Raw genomic sequence first — 21,200 nt, 5'->3', positions numbered from 1 at the left:
TGGACAGACAATGTCCATTTGGCAGGGCAGGGTAGGGTGATCATTTTATCTTTCACCTGATTATCTTGCCAGCTATTGGGAACAGCTCCATCCAAGACCACAAGAAATCGCAGCGAATTGTGGACAGTTGCAGCCCAGACCATCACACACACACACACACACAAACTAACCCCTCTTCCATCAACTCCATCTACACCTCACGCTGCCTCGGCAAGGCCAGCAGCATGATCAAGGACCAGTCTCACCCCCCCGGCCACTCCCTCTTCTCCCCTCTCCCATCAGGCAAGAGGTACAGAAGTGCAAAAACAAACGCACACACACACCTCCAGATTCAGGGACAGTTTCTTCCCAGGCAACTGAACCGTCCTCTCACCAACTAGAGAGCGGTCCTGACCTCCCATCTACCTCAGTGGAGACCCTCGGACTGAATCGGACTTTATCGGACTTCAATATTATATCTTTGCACTAAATGTTGTGCCCTTTATCCTCTTATCTGTGCCCTGCGGACATCTTGTTTGTATTTCAACCCTATTTTCTCTGACGCAGACGGAAGCTTCTGTTTGCACTTCAGCACATGTGACAATATTAAACAAATAGCCAGACTAAGAGTGATTGAAGATAAGAGAGTCGGATTTCCAGCCGATCGCTTGCCTTTCATAACTGGAGCACCACAGGATAAAATGAACTGACACAGCACACAGCTCAGAGAGTGAGTTTCATCTGTGCAGCATAATGTTAACACACAGCGCACTTTGCCGAATGAACAATCACAAATAATTGATTTATTAAACAGAATGGGTAATAGAAAATGTAACAACACAAATGACTGGATTTTGAGAAGAATTTAAAATGGTGGCAACGCCTCTCGTTCAACTGCAAGAATCATTTTGCATTATTTCTATTGTTTCTAATTTAGAGGGAGAGTCTAACAAAAACGTAACACCTATGCTAGATAGAGTCACAGAGTGATACAGTGTGGAAACAGGCCCTTCGGCCCAACTTGCCCACACACCGGCCAACCATACCCAGTTACGCCAGTCCCACCTGCCCATGTTTGGTCCACATCCTTCCAAACCTGTCCTATCCATGTACCTGTCTAACTGTTTCTTGAGATAGTCCCAGCCTCAACTACCTCCTCTGGCAGCTCATTCCATACACCCACCACCCTCTGTGTGAAAAAGTTACCCCTCAGATTCCTATTAAATCGTGACCCTATGTCAGATATACTAGAAGAGACAGATGCTTCAATTAAACAAAAACACTTACATAGAAACATAGAAATTAGGTGCAGGAGTAGGCCATTCGGCCCTTCGAGCCTGCACCGCCATTCAATATGATCATGGCTGATCATCCAACTCAGTATCCCGTACCTGCCTTCTCTCCATACCCCCTGATCCCCTTAGCCACAAGGGCCACATCTAACTCCCTCTTAAATATAGCCAATGAACTGGCCTCGACTACCCTCTGTGGCAGAGAGTTCCACAGATTCACCACTCTCTGTGTGAAAAAAGTTCTTCTCATCTCGGTTTTAAAGGATTTCCCCCTTATCCTTAAACTGTGACCCCTTGTCCTGGACTTCCCCAACATCGGGAGCAATCTTCCTGCATCTAGCCTGTCCAACCCCTTAAGAATTTTGTAAGTTTCTATAAGATCCCCTCTCAATCTCCTAAATTCTAGAGAGTATAAACCAAGTCTATCCAGTCTTTCTTCATAAGACAGTCCTGACATCCCAGGAATCAGTCTGGTGAACCTTCTCTGCACTCCCTCTATGGCAATAATGTCCTTCCTCAGATTTGGAGACCAAAACTGTACGCAATACTCCAGGTGTGATCTCACCAAGACCCTGTACAACTGCAGTAGAACCTCCCTGCTCCTATACTCAAATCCTTTTGCTATGAACTTATTGAAGTTTAGATGGGGCGTCACGGTGGAGTTGCTGCCTCACAGCGCCAGAGACCCAGGTTCGATCCTGACTATGGGTGCTGTCTGTACGGAGTTTGCACGTCCTCCCGTGACCATGTGAGTTTACTCGAACATTCCAAAGACGTGTTAGTTTGTAGGTTAATTTGGCTTCTGTAAAAATTGTCCCTAGTGTGTAGGATGGAACTACTGTACATGTGAACATTGGTAGGCGTGGACCCGGTATGCTGAAGGGCCTGTTTCAACACTGTATCTCTAAAACTAAACTAAACTAAAATCCCTCTGCTGACTAACCTTCAGAGAAGCAGTGGCATTGGGAATTCATACCTTAGTTTAGTTTAGAGATACAGCGCGGAAACAGGCCCTGTGGCCCGCCGAATTGCAGAGGGTGGTGAAAATTGCCCAACGCATCACATAGAAACATAGAAATTAGGTGCAGGAGTAGGCCATTCAGCCCTTGGAGCCTGCACCGCCATTCAATATGATCATGGCTGATCATCCAACTCAGTATCCCGTACCTGCCTTCTCTCCATACCCCCTGATCCCCTTAGCCACAAGGGCCACATCTAACTCCCTCTTAAATATAGCCAATGAACTGGCCTCAACTACCCTCTGTGGCAGAGAGTTCCAGAGATTCACCACTCTCTGTGTGAAAAAAGTTCTTCTCATCTCACCGGTTCCACGCTCCCCTCCATTGAGTCTGTCCAAAGCAAGCGCTGTCTGCGGAGGGCGCTCAGCATCGCCAAGGACTGCTCTCACCCCAACCATGGACTGTTTACCCTCCTACCATCCGGGAGGCGCTACAGGTCTCTCCGTTGCCGAACCAGCAGGTCGAGGAACAGCTTCTTTCCGGCGGCTGTCACTCTACTCAACAACGTACCTCGGTGACTGCCAATCACCACCCCCCCCCCCCTGGACACTTATTATTATTTATTCAAATCGTTTGCTATGTCGCTCTTCCAGGGAGATGCTAAATGCATTTTGTTGTCTCTGTACTGTACACTGACAATGACAATTAAAATTGAATCTGAATCTGAATCTATATCTATGCCAACTCACACACCAACACTATCCCACACACTGGGGACTGTTTACCAACAAATGCACATGTACGTCTTTGGAATGTGGGTGGAAACCAGAGCAACCGGAGAAAACCCACGCGGGTCACGGGGAGAACGTGCAAACTCCACACAGACAGCAACTCCACCGTGTCCTGTCATTGGCGTTGCAGCTTCGTGAACAAAAATAGTCACACTACAATTTGTATGCACCAACAATTTTATGCAACTTTAACAGTTAAACGTTAGCTTCAAGGGCTTATTTGGTGGAGTAAAATCCCATGTTTTTCTTAATGTTCTTTGAACGCTTTGGTGGGCCAGCCATGAATATTGGAAGCAGCGTCTCACGTTAGTGAAGTTCTCTCCTTAAAACTGAACAATGCTACCATCTGGTGGCACGAAATGTGAACTGCTGCTTGTGAACGGGCCATTTCACAACCCAGTGAAGTTATAACTGATCTAAATTATTCTACAGAAAAAGAATTGATGTGTGTTGGTCATCATATCAGCTAACAGATTGTCAAAAAATGCAATAAAAAGGGACACAGAGTGCTGGAGTAACTCAGCGGGTCAGGCAGCATCTGTGGAGAACATGGATAGGTGACGTTTCACAGAGTGCTGGAGTAACTCAGCGGGTCAGGCAGCATCTATGGAGCTAAGGAAATAGGCAACATTTCGGGCCGAAACCCGTAAGGGTTTCGACCCGAAACGTTGCCTATTTCCAGAAGGATTTCGGCCCGAAACGTTGCCTATTTCCTTAGCTCCATAGATGCTGCTGCACCATAACTGAGTGGGTCAGGCAGCATCTGTGGAGAACATGGATAGGTGACGTTTCACAGAGTGCTGGAGTAACTCAGCGGGTCAGGCAGCATCTGTGGAGAACATGGATAGGTGACGTTTCACAGAGTGCTGGAGTAACTCAGCGGGTCAGGCAGCATCTGTGGAGAACATGGATAGGTGACGTTTCACAGAGTGCTGGAGTAACTCAGCGGGTCAGGCGGCATCTGTGGAGAACATGGATAGGTGACGTTTCACAGAGTGCTGGAGTAACTCAGCGGGTCAGGCAGCATCTGTGGAGAACATGGATAGGTGACGTTTCACAGAGTGCTGGAGTAACTCAGCGGGTCAGGCAGCATCTGTGGAGAACATGGATAGGTGACGTTTCACACAGTGCTGGAGTAACTCAGCGGGTCAGGCAGCATCTGTGGAGAACATGGATAGGTGACGTTTCACAGAGTGCTGGAGTAACTCAGCGGGTCAGGCAGCATCTCTGGAGAACTTGGATAGGTGATGTTTTGGGTCGGGACCTTTCTTTGATTGAAGGGGGGGGGAATAAAGCTGGAAGAGGGGAGGTGCAGGACAAAACCGAGCAGGTTGATACAAGTGAGGAGCTTTTTTCTCATTCAGATGGTTGGACAAAAGTCAGAGATGAAATGACAGAGGGTGTGAGAGGATCTCTTGTGATTCCCACATCACACCACCATTTTGTGCCTTGCTGTCTGTCATTAGGTCACCCACTATGTCCTAGAGTGATACAGTGTGGAAACAGGCCCTTCGGCCCATCTTGCCCACACCGGCCAACAATGTCCCATCTACACTAGTCCCACCTGCCGTGACCATGTGAGTTAACTCCAACATTCCAAAAACATATGGGCGCGTTTGGCCCATATCCCTCCAAACCCGTCCTATCCATGCACCAAAGATAGACACAACATGCTGGAGTAACTCAGCGGGGACAGGCAGCATCTCTGGAGAGAAGGAAGGAATGGGTGACGTTTTGGGTCGAGACCCTTCTTCAGACTGGTTAGGGATAAGGGAAACGAGAGATATGGAAGGTGATGTAGAGAGATAAAGAACAATGAATGAAAGATATGCAAAAAAGTAACTGTGATAAAGAGGCCATTGTTAGGTGTTTGCTGGGTGAGAACTAGAAGCTGGTGCCCAAGCGAAATATGAGATGCTGTTCCTCCAATTTGTGTTTAGCCTCACTCTGACAATGGAGGAGGCCTAGGACAGAAAGGTCAGTGTGGGAATGGGAAGGAGAATTAAAATGTTTGGCAACCGGGAGATCAGGTTGGTTCAGGTGGGCTGAGCGAAGGTGTTCAGCGAAACGATCGCCCAGTCTACGTTTGGTCTCGCCGATGTATAAGAGTCCACATCTTGAACAAGGGATACAGTAGATGAGGTTGGAGGAGTACAAGTGAACCTCTGCCTAACCTGAAAGGACTGTCGGGGTCCCTGGACAGAGTCGAGGGAGGAGGTATAGAGACAGGTGTCGCAGCTTCTGCGGTTGCCGGGGAAGATACCTGGGGAAGGGGTGGTTGGGGTGGGAAGGGACGAGTTAACCAGGGAAGTTGCGGAGGGAACGGTCTCTGCGTTGGAGGTGGCGGAGATTTTGGAAGATTATGTGTTGTATCAATGTTGATCAATAGTTTATGCAACGTCAGTCAATAATCTATTTCCTGTGATGGAGACTGTGAGATCGAGAAAGGGGAAGGATGTGTCGGGCACGGTGGCGCAGCGGTAGAGTTGCTGCCTTACAGCGAATGCAGCGCCGGAGACCCGGGTTCGATCCCGACTACGGGCGCTGTCTGTACGGAGTTTGCACGTTCTCCCCGTGACCTGCGTGGGTTTTCTCCGGGTGCTCCGGTTTCCTCCCACACTCCAAAGAATGACAGATTTGGAGGTTAATTGGCTTGCTAAATGTAAAAAATTGTCCCTAGTGGGTGTAGGATAGTGTTAATATCCGGGGATCGCTGGTCGGTATGGACCCAGTGGGCCGAATGGCCTGTTTCCACGTTGTATCTCTAAACTAAACTTGAGTGCAAGATGAAAATTAGTTGTGAAGTTAATGAAGTCCATGAGTTCTGCATGGGCGCAGGATGTAGCACGGATGCAGTCTTCAATGTAGCAGAGATAGAGTTCGGGGATAGGGCCAGTGTACGCCTGGAACAGGGATCGTTCGACGTACCCTACAAAGCGACAGGCATAGCTGGGGCCCATGCGGGTGCCCATAGCTACGCCTTGGACTTGGAGGGAGTGGGAGGAGTCAAATTATTGAGAGGGAGGACCAGCTCCGCTAAGCGGAGTAGAGTGTTAGTAGAAGGAAATTGGATGGTTGGGCGGTCGAGGAAGAATGTGGAGTTTCCCCTCATCATTTGGCCCGTGACCCACACTGTCTAATTAAAGAAAGACACACATTCAATTTAACATCTTTTTTTAATATCGTGTAACAATGCTTTGAAATACATCCATGTTCTTTCAAGTTGACCATGACAGGTTGAGAACTTCAAAAAAGTTAATAAGGCAAACATTCAAAAGACATGACATAAATATTTCATATAGAAAGCATTGCATTGAGGTAGAAATTGTTATGAGTAATGATAAAGCATAGAACAAAAAGACGGCTTTTGGAAGTCGTACCATTTGGACAACTAGTCCTTTATCCTCATGTATACATTCAGTTCACCAATGAAGACCTAACATGTTGCTAATTGTCTCCTTGCAGCTAATACCATCTAATCCAGGCAACATTCTGGCAAGCCTCTTCTGCACCCTATCCAAGGCCTCCACACCGTTCCTGTAATGGAGGCGACCAGAGCTGCAGGTATTGCCTAAACCGTTTCAAGGTTTCAAGTTTATTGTCACATGTATCAATTGAGGTACTGTACAATGATATTGGAGTTGCCATACTAAGTGAAAAGCAACAAGACACACAACCACGTGAAAGTTAACATGAACATCCACCACAGTGGATTCCACATTCCTCACTGTGGTAGAAGGTTATAAAGTTCATTCTTCGTCCTCTTGTTCACCCACGGTCAGGGCGGTCAAACCATCTGCAGTCGGGTGATCAAAGCCCCCCCCCCCGCAGCTGATGAACGAAGCCCCCGTCGGGGTGATTGAAACTGCCGCGTCGGGGCGGTTGAAACTCTCTCCGCGGCACGGAGCTCCCGAATCGGCCTCTTCTTACCAGAGACCGCGGGCTTCACGGTGTTAAAGTCCACAGGCCCCGCGGTTGGCGACGGGATCGCAAGCTCCGCGATGTTAATGTCACGCAGACTCCCGCGGCTTGGAGCGCCCGTCGGTCTCCAGGAAAGGCCGCCAACTCCACGATGTTAGGCCGCAGTGCGCGCGGACGGAGATATGACACGGGAAAAAAATCGCATCTCCGTCGAGGTAAGAGATTGAAAAAAAGTTACCCCCCCCAAACCCCCCCCACACACATAAAACAAACCAAGGAACACTAAAACATACTTTTTAACACATGCTAAAAATAACAAAAAGAAGAAAGGACAGACAGACTGTTGGCGAGGCAGTAGGCATTGTCTAAAGTTTAAGATCTTTCATCACACACCAGCATGCAGTATGATTAAAAAAAACAACCTATTTAGTTCAAGACGTTGCATCACGGCCTGGTTCAGCAACTCGGACGCCCAGGAGCAAAGGAGACTGCAAATAGTGGTGACCACTGCCCAGTCCATCACATCGTGGGTACTGACCTTCCCACCATCGAAGGGATCTACAGGAGTCGCTGCCTCAAAAAGGCAGCCAGCATCATCAGAGACCCACACCACCCTGGCCACGCTCTCATTCCACCCCTGCCATCGGGAAGAAGGTACAGGAGCCTGAAAACTGTAACATCCAGGTTCAGGAATAGCTACTTCCCCACAGCCATCAGGCTATTAAACACAACAACCACCATATAACCATATAACAATTACAGCACGGAAACAGACCATCTCGGCCCTACAAGTCCGTGCCGAACAACTTTTTTTCCCCTTAGTCCCACCTGCCTGCACTCATACCATAACCCTCCATTCCCTTCTCATCCATATGCTTATCCAATTTATTTTTAAATAAACTACATAGACTTGGGGACATTATTTATCTTTGCACTATTATTGCTTGTTTATTAAATATTGTTTGGAGCTTATTTGGAGGTTGCAGTGTTTAGTAGTCTCATGATAAAAATATATATATACACTGAACTTTTGTTGTTGATTATTATGGTGTTTACAGTGTTCTCTGGGTACACATTTGTTGTACTGCCGCAAGTAAAAATGTCATTGTTCCACTTTGGGACATTTGACCATAAAACACTCTTGATGGGCCTGTCAAACTTGCCGATTTTTTTTAGGCAACTGCCGGCGACTGTCATCGTCGTTGCAGGTCGCCGAAAAACCAGCGGCAACCTTCGTCATCCTGGCGACAACCTCCAACAGCACGCACGTCAGGAGAAGTCAAGCTACGCTCAATGGCGTCAAACCCACTGGCGGTGAAGAATTTTCACCGGGTTGAAAATTTAGCGGCGACCAGGAGACTACGCTACTGAGGAGACTACGCCCGACATCCACCAGTGAACATGTGGAGACAAACTAGTCGCCCAAAAAAAAAAAAACAAAATCACCTAAGTGGGACAGGCCCAAGACTCTTGACAATTTCTAACAGTAGAGGCATTTTGTTTTATACAGTGTCATCAGCCCACATCACTCAGTGATTCAGTGTTGGGATTGTATATGACTCTACCAAACAGTTTCATGAACGATGCCTTTTCGTTAATGTTTAGTTCACAGATCACAGCAGTCAACCGAGATGCAGCGATAAATACACCCAGGTGCCAGGAATTGGGAGAAAACACAAGTTCATTGTGGTAAATTGTGAAATAGTCATTTCATCGCACAGATACTTTCCTTGTTTACCCTTTGAACCAATCAAAGAAACATTATTATTGCAGACAGGGAACTTCTTGAAGGCAAATTAAACATGGAAAAATTGGTGCAGGAATAGACCATTCGGCCCCCCATGGCCGAATGGGCCGAATGGCCTATTCATGCACCAATTTTTCCATGTTTAATTTGCCTTCAAGAAGTTCCCTGTGAGGAGGATGCTAGGAGGCTGCAAGGTGACTTGGATAGGTCAAACGTGAGAACCTTAGGTAGAGACCTGTTGTTTAAGAAGGAACTGCAGATGCTGGAACAATCAAAGGTGGACAAAAATGCTGGAGAAACTCAGCGGGACAGGCAGCATCTATCGAGCGAAGGAATGGGTGACGTTTCGGGTCGAGACCCTTCTTCGTCAGCTTAATTCAGTTTAGTTGAGCATAGCTTAGTTTAGTTTAGTTATATTGGTTGGTGCAGACTCAGTGGGCCAAAGAGACAGCTGGTCGGCATGGACTCGGTGGGCCGAAGGGCCTATTTCCATGCTGTATCTCTAAACTAAAAAATAAAAGCTACGGCGTGAAAACAAGCTGAGCCCATGCCGACACTAGTTCTATCCCACATACACTGGGAACAATTTTCAGAAGCCAATTAACCTGGAAACCTGCACGTCTTTGGAATGTGGGATGAAACCGGAGCACCTGGAGAAAACCCACGCAGGTCATGGGGAGAAGGTACAAACTCCGTACAGACAGCGCCCGTGGTCAGGATGGAACCCGGGTCCCTGGCGCTGTGAGGCAGCAACTCTACCGCTGCGCCACCGTGTGTGCCCATGTTAGCGGAGTACAAATGGAAACTCGTGGGCAGTTCCATCAATCACGGAGCGCTCTCGGAAATACTGAAGGAATGAACAGCCTTTGAGCCAACCGTTGCCAAAGTTTGACAGTGGGTGTCCAAACAAACATGCCTTAAAGGGCAAGGCATTAAAGAGGTACTACAAGCCAAATACATGTAAAAGGAGAGAAAAAAAATTCAACGTTAATCCATTTATATGTTGCAATTATAATACAGTTCTTTGTCATAAATCAAAAAAACTTCAATGCATTCAAAGTCAAATACCAAAGCAACTTGGATTTTTAAGTAAATTATAAGTGTATTAATATTCGTTCACTAACTAACTAAGCCTTTTAAGGTTACTCAGACACGGCTAAAAATGGCCTGTGATATCTGCCCTCGTACAGAATTACTAGTCCACATTATATACATGCCCAATATGCTATATTAAAGCCCGGAGATGATGATGTACACTTTGTTTCATTTTTCAAATTTGATCGCGTCATTTAATTTCACAGATAACCTCCGATAATTCATCCAGGTCGGCATTTTCATTTCAGAGCCTAGATAACAAACGCTGGTACATCTTGCACTCTGACAAGAGGAGCCCCATTGTATCATCAACTGGCCGTAGACCTCCTAGCAAGGGGTCTCTGGATAGTGCAATGAAAAAGGCAAGGCTGGTGTTTCTTCCAAGAGACAGCAATGTTAATCAAAAAACCTTACATCTGCCACAGCAGAGATCAGGCCTACATGGTTTCAGCTCGTCTCGATCAGCTTACAGCTAACTTATATTCAACCTGTTCCACATAGTTCATTATATTCCTTTGAAGTTAGTAATCACAGGTTTCCCGAGCACGTGAAGAAAAGATATTATCAAACAACTCAAGAGAGTGAGAAACAACGTCTACTCATTGGCGCAGCGGTAGAGTCGCTGCCTCACGGCGCCAGAGACCCGGGTTCCATCCCGACTACGGGTGCTGTCTGTACGGAGTTTGCACGTTCTCCCCGTGACCTGCATGGGTTTTCTCCGGTTTTCCTCCAACATGCTAAAGACGTGCGGGTTTGTAGGTTAATTGGCTTCCGCAAAATTGTCTCTCGAGTGTGGGATAGAATTAGTGTACGGCGTGATCGTTGGTCGGCGTGGACTCGATGGGCTGAAGGGCCCATTTCCACGCTGTATCTCTAAACTAAACTAAAAGCCTGCTCCTCACCTCAGCTGAGATGAAACACTTACTGATTGATTGATCGAATGGAATACAGCATGGAAATACACTGTATACCTTCATATTTTTTATAATATAGTCCCTTTTTGAAATGATCATTCCCAGAAACATTATCTTCTCAAGGCCACACTGCATTAGCTCTGGAGTCATCTTCAGCAATGATCTCACCAGATGTCAAACATGTGATCATTTTCACTGTGCTTAAGAAGGAACTGCAGATGCTGGAAAATCGATGGTGGACAAAAATGCTGGAGAAGCTCAGCGGGTGAGGCAGCATCTATGGAGCGAAGGAATAGGCGACGTTTCAGGTCGTGACCTTTCTTCACTGTGCTTCTTAGTTTCTGTGGTCTCAGCATTTAGTTTAGAGACACAGCGTGGAAACAGGCCCTTCGGCCCATCGAGTCTGTGCCGACCCGTTCACACCAGTTCCGTGTTATCCCACTTTCCCATCCACTCCCTACACACGAGGGGGCAATTTACAGAGGGGGCCGATCAACCTACAAACCCGCACGACTTTGGGATGTGGGAGGAAACCGGAGCACCCGGAGAAAACCCACACGGTCACAGGGAGAACGTGCAAACTCCACACAGACAGACAACCCCAAAAGCCACGATCAAACCGGGGTCTCTGGTGCTGTGAAGAAGGTTATAGATTATAGAATACAACTGTGGCAATAAATAGCAAAGCAATCCTGAGGGAAATGTAATGATCTCATGAGGTTGATTTGGGATGAGTTGAATCGTTTTGATTCAGGAATACTCCAAGTCTCTCGACAGCAACTAACCTCGGAAATGTTACGTCTATCTGCAGAAATGGCGTCCACTGATTCTCTGCCATTTGCCCTTGGTGGGAACGGACAGGAGACGTTCGATGCAACTTCTTTGCTCATTGTCCTGCCCGTTCGCCCCCTCTGCAAGCGTCCACGACCGTTGTGTCAGACGCACGACCCAAACAACTTGCTCCACTCCGTGTACAGCTTCAGATCCTTCGGCGAAACGCTGGGGGGGATTTTGCAAAAAGCGTCTTCAAAGTCCTTGTAGGTGGCGGGCTTCGAGTGCGACGCCGCGCCATCCCCTCGGCCCAGGGCAACCTCTCGGCAGAGCAGCATTAGGTCACTCCCCGAATATCCCTCGGTGTTCTGAACAACCAAGCTAATTTCCCCCTCACTCAGGCAATGGTCCTGTTGAGCCAACGTGTAGAGTAGAATCTGCCGCCTCGCTCTGCCATCGGGTGGGGAGATATAGAGCCGCTTTATAAAGTATCGATGAATGGTCTCCTCGATGTCGCCCGGGTGCCTGGTGCCGCCGATGACGATAATGTGGTCACTGCTCGAGTTCACCACGCCCTCCACATGGGACAGTAACTTGGCCTTGATGGAGTTGAGGTGAAGGCTTTCTTCGCCCACAGGAGTGGAGAGCATGAGGTCGAGTTCGTTGATGAAGATGACGGATGGCTGGCGAGAGCGGGCTATGAGGAACATGGCCTGCAGGATCATCTCCCCGTCGCCCTTCCACTTGGAGACGAAGGACGAGCCGCTGACCTTGAGGAAGGTGGCCCCCAGGTGGGTGGCAATGCACCTTGTGAGCATCGTCTTGCCTCCGCCGCTGGGTCCGAAGAGCAAGATGCTTTTGGGCACTGTGCCGGCCCGGTTGTAAGCTCCGGGCCGCAGCAAGGGCCACAGAACCTGCTCTTCGATCAGCGCCTTTGCTGCCTCCAGCCCGGCGATATCACCCCACTGCACGGGGGGGCTGCAGTCCACTATTTCGTTGGTGACCAGGCTGAGCAGTTGGGAGTCCAGGCCCCTCAGTTGCTCCTCCAGGTGATCGCTCGCCGTGACCGTCTCCACCCTCTGAGGCTGCAGCCGGTAGCCCAGAACGTGGCCCTGCCCGCCGGTCGCTTCCCCGCCCAGCAACGCGGGCGCGAACGCCTCGCTGGAGCCCGGCGGATGCGCCAACTGCCCGCCGTTGTACGCCCCTTTCCTCTCGCGGTCTCGGCACTTGTAGGCCGGGTCGCCCACCACGTGCTGCTTCCTCCCCTTGAACCCGTCACCGCTCCCGGCGAAGCCGCCGCCATGACACGCGCCGCCCGGCGTCTGGTAGGAGTCGGCGGCCACGCGCGGTTCCCCGTAACCGTATCTGCTCACGTCCTCTTTCGGATTCACGTCGAAGGCTTTCCTCTTCGACCCGTTGGGGACAGGAGACAAGGGGCCCGTGCTCAAGCTGTGGCTTTGGTAGCCGTACCTGGGGACTATCGGCGGGCGGGACGCGGGAGGAAGGTGACGGGGAGCTGGGATGCCCAAGGATGGAAGGTGGACTCCCGAGTAGCCGGGCCCGATGCTTGACTGGGAATGGTAGTGGTTGGATGGGTAGTTGTACAGTGAGTTCACGCCCGCTAAAGTCGAATTGTAAGATGGGCCGATGGTGGTCATGGAATGGACTGGCTGCAGAAGACTTGAACCGTTCAAAGACGAGGTGAGGGGAGAGGAAACCGCCGCCGCCGTCGCTTGGCTGCAGTAGTCGGAGGGTAGGTACGTGGCACCGTAACCCGGTGAACATTCCTGAGAAGTTCCGATGGGCACAAGGCAGGACTGGATGCGTGGGGTAGGCCCAGTACCACCCGCGTTGCTTGGGTAGCAAGCTTCAGCCACCATCCCAACACTGCCATTTACTGGCGGGAGGGCGGAACTGCTTCTTGCTTTATTGCCAGCGAGCCCATTGTCCATCGCGTTGGCTGCAAAGGTGCCAGGCTCACGGAGGGCCATTTGCCAGGCATCGCTTTCGGTCTTTGCCTCGCTCGTCGGCCCAAGGGGGGCGTCCGCGTACGCACCCAGCTCCGGCCTCTCGTACGCAGGGCTCGCAAACCCAGAGTACTTCTCCGCGTACTTCTTGAGCAGATTGGAGGCGGTCAGGGCGGAAATGTCGTCGTTCGCCCACTCGTAGCGGGGGTGCTGCTGAACGAGGGGTCCGTCTTCGGTTTTGTGTGCGAGAGAGGACATTGTCAATGAGATGTCGAGATTCTGCTCTGGCCCCTGGACATGCTCTGGACTCCAACGTATCTTCAACAGGCCTGAAAGGCAACAGCACACATTGTGAACGACATCTTCAAAGGCCACTCAATGAATATGACTTCCCGGAAAATCAAATAAGAATTTAGTTACATATTTGTCCGAACATCTTTTACAAGGATGTTGCAAGGACTCCAGGGCCTGATTTAAAGTAGCCTGAGACTCTATTCCTTGGAGCGGAAGAGAATGAGGGGTGATCTTATAGAGGTGTATAATATCATGAGGGCGGAATAGATAGGGTGATGAAGTCTTTTACCCAGAGTAGGGGAATCTAAAATCAGACGACATGAGTTTAAGGTCAGAGGGGAAAGATTTAATACGAACCTGATGGGCAATGTTTTTCACACAGAGGGTGGTGGGTGTATGGAGCGAGCTGCCGGAGGAGGTAGTTGAGGCTGAGACTCTGGCGTTTAGAAGGATGAGAGGATATCTTATTGAAACGTATAGGATTGTTAAGGGTTTGGACAAGCTAGAGGCAGGAAACATGTTCCCGATGTTGGGGGAGTCCAGAACCAGGGGCCACACAGTTTAAGAATAAGGGGTAAGACATTTAGAATGGAGACGAGGAAACACTTTTTCCCACAGAGAGTCATAAGCCTGTGGAATTCCCTGCCTCAGAGGGCGGTGGAGGCAGGTTCTCTGGATACTTTCAAGAGAGAGCTAGATAGGGCACTTAAAGTAGCGGAGTCAGGGGATATGGGGAAGAAGGCAGGAACGGGGTACTGATTGTGGATGATCAGCCATGATCACATTGAATGGCGGTGCTGGCTCGAAGGGCCGAATGGCCTACTCTTGCACCTATTGTCTATTGTCTATCCCAACGTTTAAGAAACAGTTAGACAGGTACATGGATAGGACAGGTTTGGAGGGATATGGGCCAAAGGCAGGCAGGTGGGACTAGGTGTAGCTGGGACATGTTGGTCAGTGTGGGAAGTTGGGCCGAAGAGACTCTATCACTCATAACTACATGAATTGACCTGCACAACCATACTCCCGCAGTTAATGCTCTTTGAAGGCCCTTTTCCTCGCTCCCAATTTGCAGTGGCCGATTCACAGAGAGTTAAGTTGCAAAGAGCAGAGAATTCCCAGCTGATTGCAGTTAGTGGAAGGTCAGGTCATGGACTTTACAGTAAGCACGGAATCTGCTATCATGCTGGATATTTAGAGTAAGGCAGTTCTCATATTGGACAATATACCAGTCCAAGGTTCAAATTGATTTATTTCCTAAGCAAACATGTAGGCGGAGGAGATTAGTTCAACATGGCATTATGTTCAGCATGGGCGCTATGCTGTTCTCTACATTAAAGGGCTCAGGACCACTTACAGTATCTAACAGTAGGGCGGGGGTGGAAGATTCTGTCTGAGCCACACGCGTGTGATAAACTCATCTTCCAAATCTCAGTTATGTTTCACAGAGTGCTGGAGTAACTCAGTGGGTCAGGCAGCATCTGTGGAGAACATGGATAGGTGACGTTTCACAGAGTGCTGGAGTAACTCAGTGGGTCAGGCAGCATCTGTGGAGAACATGGATAGGTGACGTTTCACAGAGTGCTGGAGTAACTCAGCGGGTCAGGCAGCATCTGTGGAGAACATGGATTGGTGACGTTTCACAGAGTGCTGGAGTAACTCAGCGGGTCAGGCAGCATCTGTGGAGAACATGGATAGGTGGCGTTTCACAGAGTGCTGGAGTAACTCAGCGGGTCAGGCAGCATCTGTGGAGAACATGGATAGGTGACGTTTCACAGAGTGCTGGAGTAACTCAGCGGGTCAGGCAGCATCTGTGGAGAACATGGATAGGTGACGTTTCACCTCAGATCAGTCTGAAGAAAGGTCCCGGCCTAAAACGTCACCTATCCATGTTCTCCAGAGATGCTGCCTGACCTGCTGAATTACTCCAGCACTTTGAGACGATTTAATCTAACTATTGTTCGACGATGTGAACAGTTGGAGGACTGTGACTCGTTAAGACAGCCAATTAAGTTTAGAATTAAAATAAGGAAACCGAGAATTGAAACCGAGCCAAAGTTTAAATTTGGGTCATTTAGCAGCCTATTTTAATACCTTTCCCGGTGATGTTTTGTTTTTTAAATTCAGTTACTTTCTAATTTTGCATTTGAAAATGTTCCCTGTTACTGTGAAAGCGCTCACGAATATTTAGTTGTGCGAACAGCTGTCTTCGGCGATTTTTTTTGTTTTGAGAATACTGTATATATGCTGTAGTGTGAAAATGCTTTAAAGGTGATATCAGGAGTGACATCAGGAGACATAACACAGACACTAGCAACATCTAGTGGATTGACTGTGAACTATCGCACGCAGGCCTCCATTTGTCATTGACACTAGGAAGTGCAGATGCTGGTTGACAAAAAAAATGACACAAAGTGCTGGAGTAACTAAACGGGTCAGGCAGAGTCTCTGGAGAAAATGGATGTGTCCACATCGCTGTGTCGGTGGAGTAGGCCGCTGGAGGCCCTGCAGCAGCCTGGGGCTCAATTGGATCGGGCGCCGCTCCAGGAGGCCGAGTGTGTGGATCGGACACGGTGGAGGACATCGACAACATCGCCGGGCCAGGCCGACCCTGCAACTCCGACCCAGAGCTGCCGCCATGACAACGGGCCTTTATGGTCATTAAGATCATGCATTTTTAAGAAATAGGAACTCCAAGGATACAAGATGGCTCCGGATAGTTTAGTTTAGTTTTGTTTAGAGAGACAGGCCCTTCGGCCCAGCGAGTCCACGCCGACCAGCGATCCCCGCACACTAACACGATCCTACACACACTGGGGACAATTTACACTTACACCAAGCCAATTAACCTGCAAACCTGCACGTCTTTGGAGTGTGGGAGGAAAGTGAAATCCCGGAGAAAACCCACGCAGGTCACGGGGAGAGAACGTGCAAACTCCGCACAGACAGCACCCGTAGTCAGGATGGAACGCAGGCCTCTGGCACTGTGAGGCAGCGACTCTAGCGCTGCGGCAGCGTGCTGGCCCACGTGATGAATCTTGTATACTTCCTTTGCGTGTAATCGACTATTCTTACACGCTTGTACTTAAGTGTGATTGTGTCTATGAATAGTAAGATTTTTACTGAACTGTATGCAAAATAGCAATTTCACTGTGCCAAGATACATGTGACCATAAAGTGAGGAGACGTTTTGGGTCGGGACCCTTCTTCAGACTGATTGTATTTGGGGGGAGGGAGACCATCCTCTTCTTGCTTTCTCCTTGCTGCTACAATCCTCTTTGAGTCCCCACCATCTCCTCTGCAATCTGTCAGAGGAAGGGTTCCGATCTGAAACGTCACCTATCCATGTTCTCCACAGATGCTGCCTGATCCGCTGAGTTACTCCAGCACTCTGTGAAACGTCACCTATCCATGTTCTCCACAGATGCTGCCTGACCCACTGAGTTATGGTGCAGCAGCATCTATGGAGCTAAGGAAATAGGCAACGTTTTGGGCCGAAATCCTTCTGGAAATAGGCAACGTTTCGGGCCAAAACCCGTAAGGGTTTTGGCCCGAAATGTTCCCTATTTCCTTAGCTCCATAGATGCTGCCTGACCCGCTGAGTTACTCCAGCACTCTGTGAAACGTCACCTATCCATGTTCTCCACAGATGCTGCCTGACCCGCTGAGTTACGCCAGCACTCTGTGAAACGTCACCTATCCATGTTCTCCACAGATGTTGCCTGACCCGCTGAGTTACTCCAGCACTCTGTGAAACGTCACCTATCCATGTTCTCCACAGATGCTGCCTGACCCGCTGAGTTACTCCAGCACTCTGTGAAACGTCACCTATCCATGTTCTCCACAGATGTTGCCCTGGCCCGCTGAGTTACTCCAGCACTCTGTGAAACCTATCCATGTTCTCCACAGATGCTGCCTGACCCGCTGAGTTACTCCAGCACTCTGTGAAACGTCACCTATCCATGTTCTCCACAGATGCTGCCTGACCTGGCATGTTGCGTGTCTTTTTTCCTACTTTGATGTACGCACTTCCCTCTCATTGACAAAATCAGAAAAATAATCGACATCAGCAGAAAACGAAATCGAGTAATCGTAAAGGTGGAACTTGCATTTATATAGCGTCGTGCATGAGCAGGGGACGTCGCAGAGATTTTTGCGGCCAATGCGGTGCTTTTGGAGCGTTGCTATGCTGGAAATGCAGCGGCCATTTTGCGCGCAGCGAGCCGCCCCCGACAACAGCAATGCAATAAGCCGAGCAGGGATTGGACGGTTCAGACAGTTTATTGTTTCCCTGGGGATTCTTCCTGCTTCACGAACAGCCTGAAAAATACTTAGTGAGGTCTTCATGAAAACACGTGCATAATTAAACAGCGGCCAGCAATGGCGGAGAAAAAAAGCAGGTAAAAGATAATCGAACACTGTATTTTAAGTTTGATGTCTCTCCTTCTGCATTGTCCGATTTCATTCTCTCCAAGACTCAATTTCTAAGTCTCACTTTCCAATTGCGAGCAAATTTATTACCCAATTTCCCTTCGTCGCCATCGCACCAGCTATTATTACACCGTTAATGTCCCTCATTCATCACATAGGTCATCGTTCCTGCTTACATCTTCTAACCTTCTTCCAGCACGTTCCTTCCTTATAAATATTACTTGCACATTTGGAGTATGGGGAAACGCAATTTCAATCCAATTTATTTGAATTGACAATAAAGTTTACTTTGAACTTTGAACTTGAACTAACATGTTCACAAGGTCATAAGTCATACGAGGGGAATTAGGCCATTCCGCCCATCGAGTCTACTCCGCCATCCGACCATGGCTGATCTATCTCTCCCTCTCAACCCTCTTGCCTTCTCCCCATAACCCCTGACATCCACACTTATCAACAATCTGTCAATATCCGCCTTAAAAATATCTATTTACGCCCTCCACAGCCGTCTGTGGCAATGAATTCCACAGATTCACCGCCCTCTGGCTAAAGAAATTCCTCCTCATCTCCTTTCTAAAGGAACGTCCTTTAATTTCTGAGGCTGTGCCCTCTGGTCCGAGACTCTCCCACCAGTGGAAACATCTTCTCCACATCCACTCTATCCAGGCCTTTCACTATTCTATACATTTCAATGAGGTTCCCCCCTCATCCTTCTAAACTCCAGTGAGTACAGGCCCAGTGCTGTCAAATGCTCATCATAGGTTAACCCACTCATTCCTGGGATAATTCTTGTCAACCTCCTCTGGACCCTCTCCAGAGCCAGCACATCCTTCCTCAGATATGGGGCCCAAAACGGCTCACAATACTCCAAATGCGGCCTGACCAGCGCCTTATAGAGCCTCAGCATTATAGAGCTCACATTGCAATTGCCTTCCTTTCTCCCGATTCCACCCGAAAAACCTGGCAAGTTTGTTTGCACCTCCGATTTCCAAATCGTCTTGCCATTTAGACAATAGACTTTTGCCTTTATTCCTACTACCAAAGTGCATGACCACACATTTTGCTACACTGTATTCGATCTGCCACTTCTCTGCCCATTCTCCCAACCTATCCAAGTCCTTCTGCAGTCTGAAGATAAGACACAAAATGCTGGAGGAACTCCAACGGGTCAGACGTCATCTCTGGAGAAAAGGGATCGGTGATGTTTCGGGTCGGGACCCTTCTTCAGAGACCTTCTGCAGAGAAACTCAGCTGGGTGCAGCAGCATCTATGGAGCGAAGGAAATAGGCAACGTTTCGGACCGAAACCCTTCTTCAGACCCAAAATCCTGAAGGAATTAGGCAACGTTTCGGCCCGAAACCCTTCTTCAGACCTGAAATCCTGAAGGAAATAGGCAACGTTTCGGGCTGAAACCCTTCCGGGTTTCGGCCCGAAACGTTGCCTATTTCCTTCGCTCCATAGATGCTGCTGCACCCGCTGAGTTTCTCCAGCATTTTTGTCTACCTTCGATTTTCCAGCATCTGCAGTTCCTTCTTAAACACCTTCTGCAGAGACCCTGCTGTCTCCACACAACCTGCCCCTCCACCTATTTTCGTATAACCTGTAAACTTGGCCACAAAGCCTTCAATCCCCTCGTCCAAATCATTAATAAACAATGTGAAGAGTAGCGGCCCCAGCACCGAGCCCTAGTCACTGGCAGCCAAACAGAAAAAGCCCCCTTTATTGCCACCTGCCATCCAGCCAACCTGCTGACCATGCTAGCATCTGCACTTTGATACCATGGCCTCTCACAACTCTTTACACAGCTTCTTCGTTTAACATGGGGACTACCTCAGGGTGACGCAAGCCATCTAACCCCGAGTTGAGGTTCTTCACCCATGTGCTCTCGACAGGGAAAATGCGCCTATTTTCACCTCCGCACCTGTGCATCAGCTTGAGAAAGATCATTTGTGTTCATTACCTCTGGACGGTGGCATTTCCCCCATCTTCCCCTCTACTTTATAAACTCATCCAAATCCAAGCTCCACCCCCCAAGTCTTTGTGCATCCCCACTTTGATTCAATTAATGTACTTTAAAGACTTACCCCACCGATCAATCCTTCCTTGCATCTTCTCCTTTGGGACCACGTTGATCTTGATCCAGTTAAATATCTCTGGATGCTTCAAAGGCGTTCCACGTTGAGGTCTCACGGTTCGATTATTGCCATAGCAGGGGGGGGATTCACCCTAGAGCGCCATGACTTTGACTGATGCGCTGGAGCCTCCGAGCTCCGGCATGCGGCTACCCTGCCAGGCATCCAGCCCCGTGTTCGCAGTAATGGAGGCGATTGCAACAGAGGAGCTATTTGGGTTGCGGGAGGAAATAATGCAAAGGCAGAAGGGCCGCGGTTGCTTCCAGTTCCGCCGTAAATGACCCGCGACGGAGAACAACGCAGGAGGTGCCAGGCTGCTTTAGCCACGGGAGGAACTGCAGATGCTGGTTTAAACCAAAGACAGACACAAAGTGCCGGAGTAACTCAGCGGGACAGGCAGCACCTCTGGAGAGAAGGAATGGGTGACGTTTTGAGTCGAAACTCAGGGGAAAGGGAAACGAGAGATATAGAACAAATGGATGAAAGATATGCAAAAAATGTAATAATGATAAAGGAAACAGTGATATGAATATTGATATCTCTAACTGCAAGTAACCCCTGCATTCCCTCTCTCTCCACCCCTCCCCCACCCAAGTCGCACCAGCTTTTAGTTCTCACCCAGCAAACAGCTAACAATGGCCTCTTTCCTTTATCATTGTTACTTTTTTGCATATCTTTCCTCCGTCTGTTCTATCTCTCTACATCATCGTCTATATCTCTCGTTTGCCTCTCCCCCGACTCTCAGTCTGAAGAAGAGTCTCGACCCGAAACGTCACCCATTCCTTCTCTCCAGAGATGCTGCCTGTCGCGCTGAGTTACTCCAGATTTTTGCGTCTATCTTAAGCCAAGAGGACCTGCAGGAAAGGTGAGCCATGCCTATTGCACTGCCAACTGTAATGGCCACACC

The 21,200-nt window shown here is 48.9% G+C and overlaps 1 protein-coding gene across 1 annotated transcript; it reads right to left on the bottom strand.

Moving 5' to 3' along the window:
* Positions 1–6,178: 6,178 nt before the first annotated feature.
* On the bottom strand, positions 6,179–20,146 carry LOC129714644 (fidgetin-like). The gene is made up of 2 exons (XM_055664363.1): positions 20,122–20,146; positions 6,179–13,765 (listed from the first exon to the last, which is right to left on the bottom strand). The coding sequence occupies exons 1-2, from the start codon at positions 20,144–20,146 to the stop codon at positions 11,634–11,636; spliced, it is 2,157 nt and encodes a 718-aa protein (XP_055520338.1). The 3' UTR covers positions 6,179–11,633.
* Positions 20,147–21,200: the final 1,054 nt, after the last annotated feature.

Source organism: Leucoraja erinacea, chromosome 40 (genome assembly GCF_028641065.1).
Source record: "Leucoraja erinacea ecotype New England chromosome 40, Leri_hhj_1, whole genome shotgun sequence".
Lineage (NCBI taxonomy): Eukaryota > Metazoa > Chordata > Chondrichthyes > Rajiformes > Rajidae > Leucoraja > Leucoraja erinaceus.
This window is presented reverse-complemented; position numbering and strand designations above follow the sequence as displayed.

Coding starts and splice junctions, on each gene's coding strand:
- LOC129714644 (XM_055664363.1), bottom strand. CDS start 20,146: ATGGGGGAAATGCCACCGTCCAGAG. Junction 13,766..20,121: donor GGAAATGCCACCGTCCAGAG/GTAATGAACACA, acceptor GTTGCCTTTCAG/GCCTGTTGAAGATACGTTGG.